The sequence below is a fragment of the Phaseolus vulgaris genome, chromosome 7 (assembly GCF_051622355.1).
Source record: "Phaseolus vulgaris cultivar YP4 chromosome 7, ASM5162235v1, whole genome shotgun sequence".
NCBI lineage: Eukaryota > Viridiplantae > Streptophyta > Magnoliopsida > Fabales > Fabaceae > Phaseolus > Phaseolus vulgaris.
In genome coordinates this window covers 14,855,177-14,875,573 of record NC_143504.1, presented here as the reverse complement: position 1 = coordinate 14,875,573, position 20,397 = coordinate 14,855,177, and the positions used below count along the sequence as shown (strand labels likewise).

Below are 20,397 nucleotides of genomic sequence, written 5' to 3'. Positions count from 1 at the left end.
ATATGGAATTCATTCTTTTAGGGAATGGAAGCGAATTTGAATTGCTCTCAGGGGTGGACTTAGCTATTTTCTATTCAGGTTCATCTGTGGTTGTATCAGACTTGCTAGACTATCTAGCTAAACTGTCTAGCGTTATATGAGTTTTGAGCTATTGCAATTCTTACATGCTCTTCCCTAATCTCAACATAACAACACTAACATTTTATGGGTTGATAACTATCTAGGAAATTAACTTGTTGGACCCTTAAGATTGCATATTGTTTACACGACCAATCTGACTTTCCAAAGTTTTGAATGGTTGTCTTTATTTTATGTATTATGTTCAACGATATGCTTCATCATGTCTTATAGAGAAAGTTGACTCTTCGCCAGTATATCAGCTAGTGGTGGCAATTGCTACTACTGTTTAGTAACAAACAATAAACATACAAGCAAGGGTGAACTAGCGAATAGAAAACATCTCATCATATATATATAAATATCATCAAGCTTCATTCATCATGCACATATAGAGATCATGCATATGAATGCAAATAAACTCAAATTTAGACACAAATCTTGTCATGACTAAATATGATACATATGAATGTAAATGAACTCACATTTAGTCACACATTATATCATGACTAAAAATGAGGTGTTGTCCAGAAGACTTCTAAAACCATGATATATAAGTTCCACCAGATGCTAACACAAGAATTATCATGAACCGTTAGACTTTAGTTGACCTATATGTTCTCAACGTCAAGGTAGTACAAGTATATTATAAATATCACGTCGATTAGAAATGAGACAAAATTATAATATATATATATATATATGAGTATGGTTCAAAATTTATCTTATAAATCAGTTTTGTGAGATTGGATTATAAATAAATTCACGATAGTTTAAAGTCTTTCCTAATCAAATATCTTATTGCACGCTCAATTCAACACCTAAGAATATTCATGCATTCATCCATCAAATCAAGGTCATGACCATCCACGTAATCTAGGTAAGCTCCCTAGCTAGTAACAAACCTCAAAGGAGAAGGAACTTTTAAAGCACCAATAATAATAAAACTACTTACTAAAATTAAACTTTGATGCGTAAAAAATGTTCCAAATTAATTTCTGTTTATAAACATCGTATCTAGTTCGTTTTAAAATCTAATGATAAAATATTATTAGGTCTTAGAAAATTTGTATAAATTTATTAATTAAATAAAGACTATAAACTTATACTATAAAGTTTGTTGATTTTAATAATATTACCTTTCAAGTGTCTTTGAATAAAAAATTTAAACATTTCGAATTTTAATTTCAATAATTTTGAATGTTTTAGATTATTTTTTTTAATTTTAAATTTATTTAATTTTCAGATATCTCATTTCAATACATCAATTTAAATTTCTTAAATTTTGAATTAGTAGTTTTAGATAGGAATATTTAAATTTTACTATACCCAAATTTAATATTTTTAATACATATTTTTTAAATTACATTTTTGATATTGAAGTTTTTGAAAATAATATTAGTCCAAATTTAAATATTTAATAATTTAAAAATAATGTTATAGAATGTCTACTAATTAAAAAATAAATATTAATGTTTTTATCTTAATATTGATAGAGCAGTGAAAGATAAAGGAATAAGAAAGAGATGAAAGAGAGAGAAAGAATTTAAATGGTTCAACTATAATTAAATTTTATTTGAACGGGTATTAATAAAATAATAAAATTTAAATAATATATAAAAAATATCAGAGAAATACAATCTTATAATTTAAGATTTTTAAACTATAAATATAATTATAAACTCTAAAAGCTAAACACAAAAACATATGTTATAGTTTTTAACATTAAAGTACGTGTAAAAAAATAAATTAAATATATGTGATAACATATGTCTAAGTATAAATAATACACAATAATTTTATTTTAAAGATAACAAGTCCAACTCTTAAATAAAAATAAAATGATAAATATTTAGATTATTTCTTAAAGAATCAAAATAACATTGTATTAAAAAGTATTTTATAAGTAATTTTTTTGTTGACCTGTTGCAAACTTTATTTTATTACTAATTTTAAAATAGTTCAACTTGAAAGTATGATTTATTTATTTTTTCCGTTGAAGTGGATGATTTCCGAACTATAATAAAAAGTAAAAAGGGAAAGATATAAGTTATTAATTAAAAATTAATTTTAAAAGTAAAACATAATTAGTTATTATATTTATTTAATTAGATTTTATTTTATAAATTAAAATATTATTGATATTTAAAGTAATGTTATTATTAATAAAAATTTATAAACTAATTTTGAAATTGGTATTTAATTAACTTTAAGTACCAATTAATTTATATTCTATAATTCACACTACTAAAAAATAAGAATCAATGACAACATATTATGATAGGTGTAGTTTACCGGTCATAAAAAGTAGTGCGATGGCACGAACAGTCAAGTTTCTCCTTCCTCGACAATTTTTGAACCTTACAGTACCCTTCTATGATTGAAGTTTCTCCTTCCACCATCTTCACTTTCTGCGTCGAAGCTTCTCAAACAATGAACATTTCAAACCCTTCCGCGTCGAAACTTCTCATTCCACCATTGAGGTAAGTCAATCGAAACTTATAAACGCAAATTTGATGTGTTTCCCTTTTTTTCAAAACTTGTTTGGTTCCAAAACTTGAATTTCTCATTACAGTTAATTAAATATCAATTTAAAAACTAATTTATAACTTTTTTATAATAAAAATTATTTTAAATATTAATAATTTTTTAATTAAAAAAATAATATATAATTTAATCAATATAATAATTAATTATTTTTTATTTTTATAACTTATTTTTATTTAATGACTTTTTTATAGTGATAGGAAGAGGTAAAGAAGAAATCAGAAATGAGAAAAATAGATAAAATATATATAAACAAATGGTGATGTAAGAAAAAAAATATTTTGGATAGAACTTAAAATTTTGTAATTTTATGTAGTAAAAATACTTTTATAATTTATCAAAGGCTTTTTTAGTTTCATTCGAATAATATATTTCACTGAAAAAGTTAAAATTTTTTAAATTTGAGTTACTAACTTCATCGTATAGAAAAACTTATTAATAATTACTTTTTATTGATTAAACATTTAAATCTCTATACTGACAGTACATAATCATTAAGTTAATTTAAATTAAGATATTGTTAAATAATTTGAAATAATTTTTTGATTCAACAGAAGTATGTTTACAGAAATATTAAATATGTAAAAAGCCAAAAATATTGGATAAACTTATTAGGTATGGAGTAAAAGGTGGAAATACATATAAAAAATACATTAAAGTTATATATGACATTATTAAATTGGTGGGACTTGGGAGGAGCAGGTTGTAGGTAAAATAACGTCCTTTTAGTACTATACTACATCAAAGTTTGGAAAATCAATAACGGATAAAGGACTGACACACATTGGATATTTAATTTTTGGGTATATATATAATTGCTTTATATTGTTGGATAATAAGTACATATAAAACAAAACAACACCATAGAGAATATTCGTGTTTAAAAGTAATATTTATATTTCTCTTCCAATTGAGTTTTGCTTTTATTTTTTTAATTTCTTTTATTTTGATTTTATCTTTTTTAAATTGAGAAAATATTTAAATTAATCTATGGGGAAGATTGTGACATCACGTGATAAGTTCCTTAATAAATTTTACGTAAATAGGTCATTAAATTTTGTATCTTCTTACATAATAATGTTTTCTTTAATAAGATTTTTTTAGAGATGTTCATAATAAGGATAACATAGACACAATTGAATGATACTTGAATACATGTATTAAAGAATTTAAAAATATTTTATAGGAGAACGGTGGTTTTTCCATCATTACTAATATTATCCAAACTATTATTCTCACTTAAATTTTCTTATGGTTTTTGCAATTCAGACCATTAGGTCCTCATATCTACCACATTTTCTTTGTTTAACATAAAATGAGAGAAAAAGAATCCTAAAGGAGAATATGGTGAAATTATGTTAGAAGTTGGTGCCTTCAAGTTGCAAAGTTGGCTTTGTATGCTTTCAAGATGGTGGACAATAACCTTATTTGACATCAAACTTAGCTTCTAAGTTTAGAAAACATTTAGCATAATGAAGTATAAAGGAGTTTATCTCAAAGGATTGATTAACCATACAAGCTTCTTGTTTCCATTTCACATCATAGTTGTAGTTAGGAATCCATGTTTTAGATAGGGTTAGAATACCTTAAATTTGATTGAAACTATTAATCATCTTCCTTTGAGGTGTATTAGACATCACATAGTCATTTAAGTAAGAGAAAAATTATTTTCTTATTACACCATCTATACATGTGACTATTATTAAATCTCTCTAACAATGGAACCTATATGTCAATGAATTAATATTCAACTAAAGCTCATACATTTATATCAAAAAAACATTCAAGGACTTATCAACAACAATATTTGATGGGTCTTTTGAGGGGGAATTCAGATGGGAGATTCAACAACAATGAGACCTAAGTCAAATCCATATAGGAGATTGACATCACCTCCAACTCAAAACCTTAAGACAATGAGTTTATGAGTCTTCTTCTTTGGATGTTACTCAACTTTCTCATTTCTATTTCAATGTGGGACTTAGGCTCACAATTAGATTCCTAACAATCTCCCTCTCAAGTGTGAATCTCTTCCATAAATGATAATTAGTACCATTTAATCATTTTTGTATTTTCCTCCATCATTCAAGAAAGTAAATATTGCCCTAAACCTAGGAGCTTTGATGCCACTTTAATAGGGGAAAGAACAACACAACAACCAAAAAGTAACAGAGTATGCAACAAACATAATCCTCCCAAACCGGTAAAAATCTATGAGAAAAAACAACAGTAGGAAATGGCAGCAACAATCACAAAAGAGACATCATATTTTAATATGGGAAAACTCTCTCAATATAAGTAAAAACTCACGAGTCGTTAGTCAGTCAAGCTCCACTAAGATCAAATACATATATAAGATAGTCAAATCAAATATACAAACAAGTGCTTACAACCAATCAATACATTAAAGCAATAACGCTTTCAAAATTTGATGAACAAATACAGAGAAGCTTAAAATAAAGCAACAGTGAGAAACTGATTTCTCCAACCACAAAGTTCCAAGGTTCCAATCGATGATCCCAATAGCCAAAATGAAGAACAATATGTCGCAAATTTACTGTCAAATTTTCAGCTTGATCCAACAGTGAAAGAAGTAAGGATCAAAATTTATTGGAGCTCCTCGCTGAATATGTAAATGAAAGTGTCATATTTCAGTAATATTTCATATTAAAAAATAGACACTTATGCATTTTTATTGATAAAATAGCTATAATTCAACTCCTAATTTAGTAATTTAAACATTTTTACATATTTTGTGATTATAATAGGAATAAGAACGATTTATTCTCAAATTTGTGGTAATTTTATGATTCTAAGGGAAAATAGAGATGAAAGGGCTAAAGGGGAATAAACAAGATGAAAAGGAAAAGTTGGAACAGTGAAAACTCGCTCAAAAATTGTCCAAGTCAGATCACTCCAAAGGAACTCGCCCAGGCAAGTTCACTCTAGTGAAGTTGAGCTTTTTCTTCAGTGAAGTTTCGCTTAGGCAAGATGTCACTTAGTCCAAGCCCAAATAGGTTAAATATTAGGCGTGAGGCATAATCCTAGACATCATTGAGATAATAAAAAGAGATAGAAAACCTTAAAGGAGGTAGCCATCAAGGAGCAACATCCTGGATCTTCTTTTCTTGTGTTTCCATGCTTGTAATGGCCAACATGAGTGGCTAATTCTTCCCTTTGGATTGAGAGTAATTTGTTCAAAATCTTATGTATTGAGGTGATATTTATCTATAATATTTCCGTTCTTTATTGATGATTGGTATTATCATTTTATTCTCAAAGCTTGAATTATTCATGATTTTGATCCTTAGATCTGACTGGAAAATATTTCTAAGAATTTGACCTAAACGATAATGCTTAACATATTTGAATGTTAGGAGTAGATTTGAAATGTTAATTGTTTTATAACATTTGTTTGTAATGATAAAGAGCCATATAAATATGCGAATAATCAATATTTAGGAGACTCTCTTAATTTTGTATGCAAGGAATCGATATGAATGATTTTTATATGTGCATCAATATCAATCAAGACTTAATATTATAATCTTTTTAAAAATACAGACGAGTGAGAAGGATGAACCCCAATCCCAATTTTCCCAATTGAATCAAACAAATCTTTTACTGCTTTATTTACATTCTTGCAAATTCAAACAACAAACTTTTACATATTGTTTTCTATTTAGGGAATATTATACTTGAGAATTCAATTGTTCCTTGTGGGTTCGATATCCGTCCTTAGTGACAAATTTATACTCCTAACACGATACACTTGCCGTAAAATAGTCATCATCAACCTAGTTTTTCTCTCTTCTTCCTCTTTTTCAAAGGCTGTAAAAATTAACAATCCTTCTTAACCTAGAAAACCTTTTTCCACTTGGGTATGTGAGACAAAATGGATTTGACAAGCTTGAGCTTTTTAGATACATAGTTGGAAGCCCAACCCACACATCTCCCCCTCATAGCTACATGGAGGTGACCATCAATGCAGCGATCTCATAACAAGTTTCAAGCTTCCACCTTGATAGTTCCTTAGTCATCATATCAATACCATATTCATCATTATGAACTTTATCCAACTCAAATAACTTAGCATCCAAAGCATCATGTACTCAATGATAACTCACATAAATATGTTTGGATCAAGAATAGAAAGTTGGATTCTTACCAAGGGGGATAATACTTTGACTCTCCACAAATAATGGATAGTTGTTTTGCATAAAACCAAGTTCCTCCAAGAATTTCTTCAACCATAACAACTTCTTGCATGCTTTTGTAATGGTAATGAACTTTACCTCTCTAATAGACAATGTTACACACCTCTATAATCTTAATTGTCAAGTCACAACTCTCCATAAAATTATTGTCTTAAGATTTGGGGACAGAGATAATGTCAATGTTTTATATCACTCAATAACATTAATCTATTTTGGTGTATTAATATATTGAATTCAATTTATTTTTAACAATTTTTTATTGTTTTTTAATGGAGAATAGGGTACTTTTCTCAATTTGTTTTTACGTATCTTCCTTTATCTATTTATCTTTTTTGGACTTTTTTTTAAAACTTTTTTGATCAAATACTTTGATTTCCATTCATTTGCTTTTTTTTCTATTTTTATCAAGAAAAAGTATTATTTGACAATCACTTTTTCCTTCAAATTACAACTTTTATATAATAGAAGTTATGCCATGAAAAAGAGTATTTTATTTTTATTACTTGAAGATGTGTAATTTAGAGCAAAGGTCCTCAAATTATCGGTATTTTTTTATCAATTTTTTTTTTCTTTCTGCCCAGCATACTCTTAATTAGACCTCAAATCATGGTTCGTTTTATTTTATTGTACTAACTTTTTCATTGTTAAAATAAATTACAGTATCAATATATTATGATTGAATTTAAAAACTCTTGATATTTTTTAACAAATAAAATATTTTAGTTAACTTTTGTAATAATTATATTGAATACATCAATTAATTTACACTGTAAAAATATACACTAATAAGTCATTTCTTAAGACACTTACATCTATAATACAAAAATAGATATTTCTGTGAGCATTAACGCTATATTTTCTTATAATATCCATTTTCCATTTTACGGAAGAGTATTAAAAGGAAATATAGCAAAAGAATGTTAGAAAGATGAATCAGAATCTGTATTTTCTTTTTCCAGCTTAGGTGGGGTTTACCTGTTTTATGTTATTATGGAAATTGAGCTTCAATTCAAAGAGCCTTACTTAAAGGATAAGATTAGTATTCCACAAATAAAAGCAAAATAATCTATTCTCAGTAGTTGAAGATCAATAGTTATAAAAAAAATAAAAATCAATTTTTATTTCTCTGCAACACCTCATTTTTTTCTATTCTTTTTCTTTCGTATTCATCAGACACAGCCAATCTATCCTCTAAGACTGTAAAAATCTGATATGGTGAAAATTCCAGAACAAGAACAAAATGGAAAATGAAAAGCAACAATAGCTTTTGTATGTTTGTGTTAAAAAACCATATTATATTAGTAGGTTGTACTAGAAATAGTATTTTACTGTTCTGTTTTCACACCAAAAACAAAATATTAGCTAGTGAGAGAGCGAAGCGGTCACAGTAAACAGAGTGAAAACACCGTCACCGCGTGGCACTGCTAAAAAATCAAAACAGAGTATCAAAGTCAGAGAGAGAGAGAGAGAGGGTTTTGAAGACAAAAAAAGACACAAAAAATGAGAAACTAAAAAGAAAACCAGCTTTGTTGTTGTGTTCCAATTCCAACAACACAGCCAAAAAACGACAACTTCAACTTCTACACAACACTTGAAGCCAAGTTTTCTTTTTCACCCATTTTCCGCTCCACTCTCAATCCTTTCAAACTCCTTTCTCTCTCTCTTTCTCTCATGTTCTTCCCCAAACAAACACAAAATACCCTTCTGACCTGTCTCTTTCTCTGCGTTTTCAGTACGCTTAGATCCTGCTCTATTGTTTTCTGAACCCCTCCACCCTGCTTCTACGCCCAACCCTTGATCATGGGGTCCATCAATACTTATTCCAAAATGCATTCAAATTCACTCGCTTCTCTTTCATAATCATAAAAACTCTTTGCAACCTAGGGATTTTAGATTTTAGTTTTTAGATTTTCCATTGCCATCACCTCAGTCTCAGAATGCAATCGCGTGGGCCTGAATCCGCTAGCCCTATGACCCACCGGGTTCAGTCTCTATCTTCGGCAGATACCAGAGGGAAACATAGGATACATGCTGAACTCAAGCGCTTGGAGCAGGAAGCAAGATTCTTAGAGGTACGTACTTTTTCTTCAAAATCATCATAATCTATTTGGGTGTTTTGGTCGTTGCTGAAGGTTGATTTTCTGCTACTTTGTTTTCTCTGTGTGTCGTTTCTTTCTTTTTTTCTGTTGGTCTTTTGCTTTTTGATGGGTGTACTTTTTGTTCTTCTGTGTGTGGAAGAGAGATGGTAAAATGAGTTGGGAAAGATTTAACTTTTCTTTATTCTCGTGTCGGTATTATCAGAGACAAGTGCCCTCTGTGAAACTGATGAAGTTGTCAACAGATGAACAAAAATAAAAATTCGTTTGGTTGATTGCTGGGTATTTTTCTGTCTGCTGGATTTATGAGTTTTGATTGTGGAAACACTGTCTAAGAAATTAATGTTCAGATAGGAGGAGTGGTACTTGTTATTGTGGGCGTGAACATTCAATCTTGGGGTACCTTCCTTCTGATAGTTAAATGGGGTAGTTTTATTAAATGCATGGTTCTCCAAAGATACGCTAACATTTACATCAATTTGGTCCTACAAGATTTTTGACATCCAATCAGCCCTCTGAATGTTTAATAGTGTGTTTGGATTGACAGTAGGAATCGACTTTTAGTAAAAAAAAATCATGGTGAAATCAACACAAACAACTATTGGTTGACATTACGCAGTTGACACCAAAATGGTTGAAGTTGATGTCTATAGCTCGAGAGAAGGGTTGTTTTGGTGAATTTTTTAATCTAAGGACTGTTTTTTTGTTGAAAATCTTTGTAGGGTGAGATTGATGTCAGGTGTATCTTTGGAGGACCAAACTGGTAGTTTGGTCTATTGTTCCCCAATGAATATTTTCTGGTAATCAGTATTAATGTTTTACATTAATTTTTACGAAGTTATAGTTAACAGCATTTCTGTTTTGATTATCAAGTTTCTTAACGAAAAAATGCAATTTTAGCTGACAAATTTGTCTTTTGAAAGACATGTGAACATTTCAGTTGAAGATCAATTTGTTGATACTATGTAGATTGATCTGTCATTACAGCGATAGAAGCTTGATTATTGAATCAGCATAACTAAACCAATGTTCTCCTTTTTAAACTTTAATTTTTGGTTGTTTCTTGCTTATTATTGTCTAGACTTGTGGGTGCGCACAAGTTTGTATTTTCTTTTGTAGGTAACTTCAACAAAGTCCATTTAGTTGCATGAAGGAGAATAGTTTTTTTATATTTTCATATTTTGTAATTTTCCTTTTATCCGCTAAAGCTAGGCGATGACATTTGTAGGGCTGTCATTCATGGGATAGCTAATTAATGTAAGTTTTGCACTCTGTATTGAATAATCAATGATGAAATATCAGTCGATATTTTGTCGTCTTTATTTTAGCTCTCCTAATGTTTGATTCTAGTATATAGTAGTTATTCAAGTGTTTGCTTCCTAACATTGGTGCTTTCATTGCTCTTACTGTCACCCTTGGAGGACCACGTCCAAAGTAGATGCTCTACCAAAGTAGATGTCCCTAAGAAAATCTATTTTATCTCTCTTTTTAAAACCATATATAATGGTAATTACGAAAAAAAAATGAATATGCACCTTGACTTTTGAATTTTATTGGTTGCTGAAAAAACTCAGCAGCTGCACTATGTTATGCACTTTTGGGGTTTTGCCCATAGCGAGGTACTGAAATCTAGGTTACCAAATAACTATCTATCTACAAAGACTATCATTTTAATAAAAATTGAAATTTCAGGTGACTTTTCCAAATATTTGTTTATGCACAAATCAACTTTAATATTGTGTTTATGGGACAAATTGGCATGTTTAGGGACTGTGCAAATCTTTTTGGCTTTGATTAATTCTTTAGTCAACAAAAAGTAAAAAGTTGGAAAAATTTAGCCTGTCAACCTCTCTGTATGTATAATTGCAATTTACACAGTTGGCTTAATTTATGAATGTACCTTCTTTTTAAGGTTACTTTCTGATGAGTGTTTACTAGAACTGGCAGGTACTAATTTCATGAAATCGGACCTCCATCCGTTCCAATATAAATCTTGTTGTATGCATTTGCTTCTCTTTTATCAATAATGTATTACTTTCTGTTTTAATTCATTTTGTTTAATTATAAGCATCAACAATTAGACTGTTTCTATTCAACTCCGTTAGGAAATAATTGAGATTCCATTCCTCAACCAGCAATTGTTAAATTATGGACAGGCTATACATAAAATATGATTAATCACCAAAATCCCTTCAAATCTCTGAGAACTCTTTTATGTGAGCTGGAAAGGTTTTAATTTAGATCATGAATTCCAAGTTCTATGACAAATTAGAAAGCTGAAATTTAATAATAATTTAGATCACTTACAAGAGGTATTGTATATTGAATTGTAGAATGGAGAGAATGCTCTAAGAATGTAAGTTAGATACTTAACTAAATCAACTTATTATTCAACCATGCTGCCTGCAATTATCTTACTCCTTACCAACCTAAACTTCAAATTTAGGTGTGAAGGAAACATAGAAACATCGGATTGGGGGTTTGTCAAACTTAAGAGATTGTTACCGAAACCTTTTTTAGCCCTGTTTTTCTGGTTTAACTTTATGCAATTAGGCAAATATGATATCGTCACTGAATATTCAAAGAACTAGCAAAATCCCATGCTATTAACTTCATGAGCATCAATGGATACTGGGAGTAAAATAGTGTTGGCAACTGTGTTGATCACTTTCTAGTAGGTAGCAGGCACCTTTGGACAGGAAGGATCAAAACGTTTTTGGACATGCCTGGGAAGCTGCTTCCTTCCATGCATTATATACCCCCTGTAGTTGGCTTAAGCTCATTGTTAGGACTTGTGAGTCTTGCATTATTCTTGAGTCTGAACAAATGGTTTGATTGTTTTCCCTTTATATCTTAATCTTTAGGGAGATGGAATATGAAAATTCTCTGGACGTGGAATCTCTTTTGTGCATATTATTTGAAAGTTATAAGTTTCAGAATACCATGTGGAATATTCTATTCCGGCAGCGTGACTAGATATAGGTTCCTAAACTGATAGGGGAAGGTAATTTTGTAGCACTTGACAAAAGGGTAGTCCAATCGACTCCCAAGTAGTGTTGTTTAAATTGCCCTTTTCCATGTTCCACCATTTTTCCCCTTATGTTGCAAAGGAAACTTATGGTTAGGTGTGATGAGGACGAGGGGGATGGTAGGCAAGGCTGCAGGTAAAGCAGCCTACCCGGTGTCTAGCACTTGCAGTAAAGGATTTTGGTATTTGATCTATGGCTCTTTGGCACGAATATTACCTTCCAGTTTCACTATTCCTATGCTCGTATCTTCCCTAATTTTGTGGAATTAAATTCCTTAATCTTTGATGAACCCATCTGGTTGGCTTTTCATAGGAGGGTTGATTGTGATTCTTAGCCTCTCTTATCAATGACTTGTATTTTTATCCAGCTTTCAAATTTGGGTTGCAAGTGTCAATAGTCTCTATAAAATGAATGCAGGAAGAGCTCGAAAAACTTGAAAGGATGGAGAAAGCATCTACAGCGTGCAAAGGGTAAGTTTAAAGGTAGAATATGATGCCGTAATGTATAATCGGTGTTGGTTTAACTTTGATTTTCCATCTGGTGTCTGTTTTGCCAGAATGCTCAGCAACGTGGAAACAAAGCCTGATCCATTACTACCATCGTAAGATCTCTTATGTGAACTTCTATTTATGTTGCAACCACATGTTATCTTCATGTGTGACAAAAAATCTACATATTTTTGCTTTGACAGAACAATTGGACCCGTAAGTCCTACATGGGATCGATGGTTTGAAGGCCCCCAAGATTCTAAAGGCTGCTGTAGATGCTGGATTCTCTAATGAACAATGATAATTGCCAACCCTCCCTTCTTCCCTTTTTTAATCCAAGATTGGTCTAGAAATTGTGAGTTTTGAAACAATATTGTTATTGGCAATTTTTCATGATTGTTCCTATGTGCGGATGACAATTATAGCAAATACATAGCTTTTATGTTTCAGTTGACAGCTTAATTGCTGAGACGATAACTACCAAGCCATGATGACAGTATATATGTATATATAAATTTTTTTTTCATTGCAAAACTTGTGGTTAACGATGTTCGTTTTGACAAAGTGAACTGCAAAAGAATCTGCATACTAGCTTGTCTCGTTGAAGTACAAATGATACAAGAAAAAATAATCTCATCTTAGTTTTCAGCAACCCCACCTAGAGGGCACAGCAAGATTAGTGCACCAGTGATCTCCGCAGGAGTCAGAGCATTCTTGATATCTTGTTTATTAGCAAAGATTAGAATGGCAGAATGTTGTGTCCCAACAACCTGAAAAGTTCATTGTTCATGGTAGAGATCCTGACTCTATCACTGTGGTTTATAGCATGAGTTCCTCGGGAATGTTACCTATGATGTCCTTTCTTGTCGACCAATAATGTCCTACCTGAACTGAATGGCAAAGTTTAATGAGTTATATTTAAATCCTGCACAATACAAAAGCTTCAAAATATTCATGCCAAATGTTGTTTAAACACATAAGTATGGATTATCCCAAATAAGAATAAAATTTGGATTTCGGCAAGAGTCATTAGTTTCAAAGGAGAAAAAAAAGACTAAAATTAAAATGGAGGGAAGAAAAGGAGAGAAAATACGAATAATAAATTGTTACAAATATTAATGAATAAAAGGGACATCAAAGTAAGATCTCAAAGCAACTAGATTGATTATTTAGTTTATTTTTACTTTTATATATAAAAGCTAAATAAGATTTCTTATATCGTTAAATTCATAATTTAAAACTTTACTTTTAAGCGTTAGAATGAGATTTTATATATTATTAAGTTCGTATTTTAAAATTTTCTGTACATTAGAACTTTTTAACATTAAAGTAAAATGAAAATAATATTTAAGAACTTTTAAAAATTCTCTTTACGACTATAGCTGATAAATTTTATATTGTTATAAAAAATAAATATTCTTAGAACTAAATTTTTTAAGAAGAATACGTAAAAATATACATGAACTTTTGATAAAATCATTTCATCATAAAATATACTTCAATAATAAAATGTTTAATTTAAAGACAACTTGTCTTGTACAGTAAACTTAGAAAGAAAAGAATAATAATTTAAATAATATATATATATTAAAAAAATTAAAATAAATAATGAAATAGTATGAAAAAAAATTATGAATAAAGTACACTTTGCCATCTTGTTTATATTTTTTCTCTTTCTTCTTAAACACTTTATTATCGAACAATGTTATAAAATATTTCGTTAGCAAATATTTCTATGAATATTTATATGTTTGGTCGTTTTTACCATGCATGTACATGATATGGTACATAGGTAATTCTATATTCTTTATTTGAGTATTATAGGAGTTCAAGGACCCAAAACTTCATTACTAAAGGAGAACTTCACAATTGTCATTCAATGCCAATTCTTCCTTCTTCCAAACATATATGGATTTACAATATCAGTCTGACACATCTCAACAATTTAGGACACCTCACTATAGATAACCATAGATGAAACAAGATATTCATTTTCATCATATTCTAATCTTGGCATGACAAATATTTTTGGAACCTATGACGCAATATTGTCATTTGCCCATGTTTTTGTGCAATCAAATTACTCCACAATATTTCATAATCAATTGGGATCATCTTGAGTTGCATCTTAAGATTCTCATGACATGATCCACAACCAACCCCTATCCCTAGAAGAAGCACTACCACCGGAACAACTACACAAAGTAATTCAACACATAACAAGTGATGACTTTGTTGTGATACTAGACATCACAATGGAGATTGAACATCATGTCATAGTACTAAGTTGTGAAACAAATATCTTATTTTATTACAAGTATTTCTTAATAATTTTTCTTTCAAAGTGTTGCAAAAGTGTTACATATTATTTTGTGTTGTGAAGTTATATTTTAAAATTAATTTCCTTAATACTAAAAAAAGGCTTCATTAAAAAGAATATTGTAATTAAAAAATAAACTCAAAGTAATATTAAATTGTGAAAATGTGGCTTAATTAAATGAAGTCTTTGAAAAAAATTATGAATCCCAAAATCATATCAAGTGACTCACTTTGTCACTCCTATCCATAACCATAAATATGGAAATACATTTGTCAACAAGGATATTTCACATAGCTTTATGGCACTGAATACAATGTCATTGTTTTTTGAAAATATTAAGTTACAAATCCAAAACGGGGTCAAAAATAAATAAAAAAAAAAACATTAATTTCTAGTCCAAAAACATATCAATTTCCTCACTTTGTCACACTAACCATGACCTTAAATACGAAAATATGTGTTTGACAAGGATATTTCACATATTTTCTTGGTAATGAATACAATGGCTTTGTTCTAGGAACAAAAAAAAATCAAGTAACATGACAAAAAACCTAGGTCGAAAACCCAAAAAGCATTATTTTCAAGGAACCATTTCAACTACCTTACTTGGCCACCTCTATTCATTAACTTAAATATGAAAATGCATCTTTGACAATGGTATTTCACATAGTTTTCATGGCAATTAAGACAATGGTGTTGTTGTGAAAACCAAAAAACTCAAGTAACACGTCCAAAATCTATCACTCAATCATGTCTTGCACATCTTCACGCTCTACCTTCATCAAATTCACAAAAAGTTACATAGTATTGAAGATTAGACATTGAGAATGTCACATAATCATGTCCTGCATATCTTCATCTGTCTCAACAAAAACCACTTCGTAAGTTTCTCCAAAAGAAAAAAAGTGGTTTATGGTAAAAGACACTTGTAACTTCTCTCCCACCAGTGCATACTACTTCACCCTGATAATAATCTTCAAATGACTTAGTGTAACGCTATTTGGGAGCCTAAAAAATGCACACATGACACCCTTGTAATCAATGAAAGAAAAAAATGAATTGTAAGCATTCAATTCTTCAATGTGAACCATTTTCACTAGTGTGAGTTCCAAATGCTACATTCTTTTAATGATCAAAGTGTACTAACTTATACTTGAACCATAGAAGGTGGAATGAGATGCTACCCTGTCATACAATAGGTGGTTGAGAAGGCTTAAAATATGTGTCATCACATACACATGCATGCTACCACGAGTTTAGGACTTGTTAACATCACTGAAAACACGTGATAAACAAAAGTGACCTTGTATGGGATGTTATACTAGCATGCACTAGGTGTTTGAGTTGTTGATGACACATGCACGCTGGCACAAGGCCATAAATTTTCAACATCACTACGAACATGTGTTGGCTTAGAGTGACTTTGGATTGGATGATCCTGCCATGCAATAGGGGGTTGGGGTGGCTCAGGACATGAGACATTACATACACATGCATGTTGCCACGAGGCCAAGACTTGTCAATGTTACTAGGATTGCGTGCTAACCTGGAGTGACCTTGGATGAGATGTTACCTTGCTATGCAATGGGTGGTTGGGGTGGCTCGGAACACGTGTCATCACATACACATGCACGTTACCACACATTTAGGATGGGATGTTACACTAACATCCACTAGCTGGTTATGGTGGCTTAGGACACGTGCCATCACATACATATGCGTGCTTCCACACATTTAGGACTTGTCAACATCACTAGGAATATGTGTTAAGCAAAAGTGACCTTTTGATAAGATTTCCATTTTATAAATGGAACCGTATACCAACTTAATGCCAGTAAATCACAACAATTCCTCCCCAGAAAACCAAATCAAACGCATTTTGTCCATTTCATTATTATTTTCTTCCACTCATCTCCAAATGGAGAACTTCGACATCAAAAAGACTAAGAATTATTTTAATTTTGATCTCACCGCTCTGTTTACAAATGGTCAAATTACAGAATGCAATAAAGGCATCCAATTCCAATGTCAATCTCTTAAACTATTTTGGATCCCCCTACAATTGCACCTTCAGTCTCCTCAAGGATAAAGTATGCACTATTTTGGACCTTCCAAACACCACACCATTAAAGAACTTGTACTATCACCAACCACACTCAACGATTAGGGACAACTTATGTATCATGCTATTAAGATTTCAACAAATTTTCATATCAATTGATAAGTTTAAAGTCTTATTTCTCTTTTAATACAATCATTTAATTGTATGCTAACTTTACAAGGTCTACAAAATAAATTATGACATTTTTAAACCAACCGACTCCAACCTCTTCCACAAAACCCAACCACATCACGTCCACATAAGAAATACTTCACTTTGGAGGACCTATCCAAAGAGCCACTGTAATGGAAAGTCCAAAGTCCAAATGATTACAATCTTACCTACAAATGTAATAACCTAAGAATGATGGCAATCTAATACAAGTGTTTATAGAACATAACCATACAATACCGAGACCACAAAGAAGTCATTGAAATCAACTATCATCATCCATTTAGAGTAGTTAATCAAAAAATTGTGCACGACTCAATAAAAATCACATTTGACACTAATGTTGCACAAATGATCAATCATTGAAAAAAAAGACTCAACTACAACATCTAAGTGTGCAACATGAACAATCCTGAGATAACATTAAACTCTTTATCAAACCAAAGATTTATGTAAAACTACTCCTAATGAATTCGTTCGTGACTTAGAAGACAATACCTATATCGATCATTATGACATTAAAAAGATTTACATTTGACTAAATGTTTGTCTATTTAATTTTGATGGCATTCCTATGAGCTCTTCTTGGATTTTGATGATGATGGGTGTGGAAGCTTGGTGGAGGAGAGTGGAACAAGGCCTTCCTAGGAAGTGTGGGTGCCTTGAAGGTGCATGAGGAGTAGTGAGGGTTGGAGTGGTTCTGCCTTCTCCGTTTGAGGGTGAAGATTGAAGACTAAAAACCTAATTCTAGAGAGAATTTGGCAAGGGAGTAATTTGAATGGCACTTGGGCAGCATTTCATTACTCAAAATGGTCTTGCAAATACATGAGCCAAGCCCTCTTATTTATAGTGTTTAGAGGGCTGAAAATTCAAAAGAAAGTGGAGGGAAATTCAAATGAGAAGCATTTGAATTTGGAGCCAATTCCTAGTCACAAGGAAAGTGTGACTTGGTTTCTTTTTTTTGGCACCTCCTAAATCTACACCTACACCTTCTTTTTATGTCACATGGAAGGTGTGACTTAGCTTTATACATTTGCACCTCTTATATTTATATCTACACCTCCCTTTATGTTCTACTAAAAATACTCAAAAGTAATTACAAAAGAAAGACATCCAATGATGCTTAGTTGGCCCATATCTTCTATTTGTTGGGCTTGAGCTGAAACTTGAACTTGTATTTGGGCTTGGGCTTGGGCTTTTTCTATCATGGGCTTGGGCCTCTTCCATCATCCCCCCTCTTGAAAAGGATTTGTCCTCAAATCCAATGCTTCTTCTTCATCATCATTATGTGGATGTATGTGGCTGGATGGTTTCCATCAAATTTTATTTATGATTTTCTTCCTCCAATAATGTATATTTCATTTACAACTATTTATGTCAAATTTCAATTCCTCTTTAACTAAATATTCAAATATTTTCTTATTCATTCTATGATTATCTACTTCTAATTTACTTATTTCCAAATTTTATTATGTAAAATTATTAATAATATATATATTATTAATAAATAAATAAATAAATAAATAAATAAACTCTACGATAATAAAATAGTCCAACCCAATTTTCAAATTACACATTTATTTACATTCATAAACATCAATATTATACGCATAAATTAAAAAACATAGAATAATGTTATTTCAATAATGTTATTTTTACACATTTTTTATTTTCTTTTCATCATTATTTCAAAAATAATTTTTTCAATTCATCAACCTCTTTTATCATATTCATTGTACACAACTCGATAATTTCAATTATATAAAAAACTTTCCATTCATTTTTTTTTATATTCTTTCTTTCCTCTTAATCTTTATACATTTTATTATTTACATATTTTTTTATTATATCTTCTTAAAAAATTTATATTTGTAAGTAATTATTTCTTCAAATATTTATTTCTCTATTACATACACTTATTTTTTAAAATTGATATATTTTTTACCACTCGTGAATGATCACACACTTTCCATTACTTTCTTACAATTCTTTCTTTTATTTTTTTTTCTCATTTACATTTTTTAATTTAAATTTCTTTAAAATATATCTATTTATAAATATTTATTTATCTAAATTTTTACTAGTCTAAATAATTATATCCTCCACACTTACTAAATATAATTACCTTTCTCAATTTTGTTTTTGATTTTTTTTTTATATTTCTACACTTTTATTCCAATTTTTTTTTCTCAAATGATTTAATTTCTAATTTAGTTTTGTTTTATAATTTTTCCTCCCTACCAGTATTTTTAAAAATATATATAAAAAATAAAAAAATTGCTCTTAATTCATTTTCCAAGAACCAAATTCCTATTGGTATTCTAGCATCCACCCACTCAATCAAAATGTCAGAATTCAGCTTCTGTATAAAAACATGTTATCTTGATAAATATTTATTACAATATGAAAAACCTAAATATGCTATTTCAGTGAAAATTTCGCACTTTGATAATAGAAGAATGAGTCTTCAACTAATTTTCACACAGAAAACAAGCTCATTAAACGAATACAATATTTTTTTCTTGTTCATGTGATGATATAATGTCCACACAAAAAATGCCAACGATTCAATTTTATATGCAAATTAATGATTGGAAAAGCCGTGAATCAATGTTAGCCAAACATTGTAAATAATAGATACACAACAAGAGAAGTAACTATTGTGTGTTAGGAATAAGTTGAACGTTTAGTTTAGTTTAGCTTATTTTTAGTATATACTCAACTTTTTTTTAGTTTTGTGAGAGATAACTTTTGAAGAATACAAAATAACATCTTTCAAAACAAACATAAGGTATATTCAAATCACATTTCTCATGAAAACTAAACAAACATCATGTTTGTGAAAGTTTTATTATAGATACAATATTTCTTATTTAATTTATGCCTTAATCATTAATTTAAATCATGTAATAAATAAAATGATACCATTTAATATTAAAACTATCAAAATTAATATGTATAGTAAACAAATATTATATATAATCATAATTTTCATTCAATAAAATTAGGACCATTAAATTCAACCTCCTCTAATTGCAACCATAAAATTTTAAACCTCCACTAGTAATCTTTACAATGTATATATATAGATTGGAAGTATTATTATTCTTAGCAAAATTACTATTTTTATTATTATAAAGTTGAAATTTCAATCGTTTACTATAATTGTAAATCATCATTATAGTAATATTTAATATTAAAATTATTAAATAATTCCAAATAATAAAAAATATATATAAGTAGAATTAATATAAATTATTTGCATTTTCATAAAATAGCATAAATTAATTAAAGAGTATTGTTGTAAAATT

The 20,397-nt window shown here is 29.8% G+C and overlaps 1 protein-coding gene across 1 annotated transcript; it reads left to right on the top strand.

The window, feature by feature from the left end:
- The first annotated feature begins 8,236 nt into the window (after nt 1-8,236).
- On the top strand, nt 8,237-13,028 carry AGG2 (G-protein gamma subunit 2). The gene is made up of 4 exons (XM_068634914.2): nt 8,237-8,953; nt 12,424-12,476; nt 12,563-12,607; nt 12,698-13,028. Exons 1-4 carry the CDS (start codon nt 8,819-8,821, stop codon nt 12,783-12,785), a joined length of 321 nt encoding a protein of 106 aa, XP_068491015.1. The 5' UTR covers nt 8,237-8,818; the 3' UTR covers nt 12,786-13,028.
- The last annotated feature ends 7,369 nt before the right edge of the window (nt 13,029-20,397 follow it).

Bases quoted from the DNA above. Each gene is read 5' to 3' on its own strand.
- AGG2 (XM_068634914.2), top strand. From the start codon at position 8,819: ATGCAATCGCGTGGGCCTGAATCCGCTAGCCCTATGACCCACCGGGTT. The intron at 8,954-12,423 runs GTACGTACTTTT...AAATGAATGCAG, and splicing joins AGGAAGCAAGATTCTTAGAG to GAAGAGCTCGAAAAACTTGA. The intron at 12,477-12,562 runs GTAAGTTTAAAG...CTGTTTTGCCAG, and splicing joins GCATCTACAGCGTGCAAAGG to AATGCTCAGCAACGTGGAAA.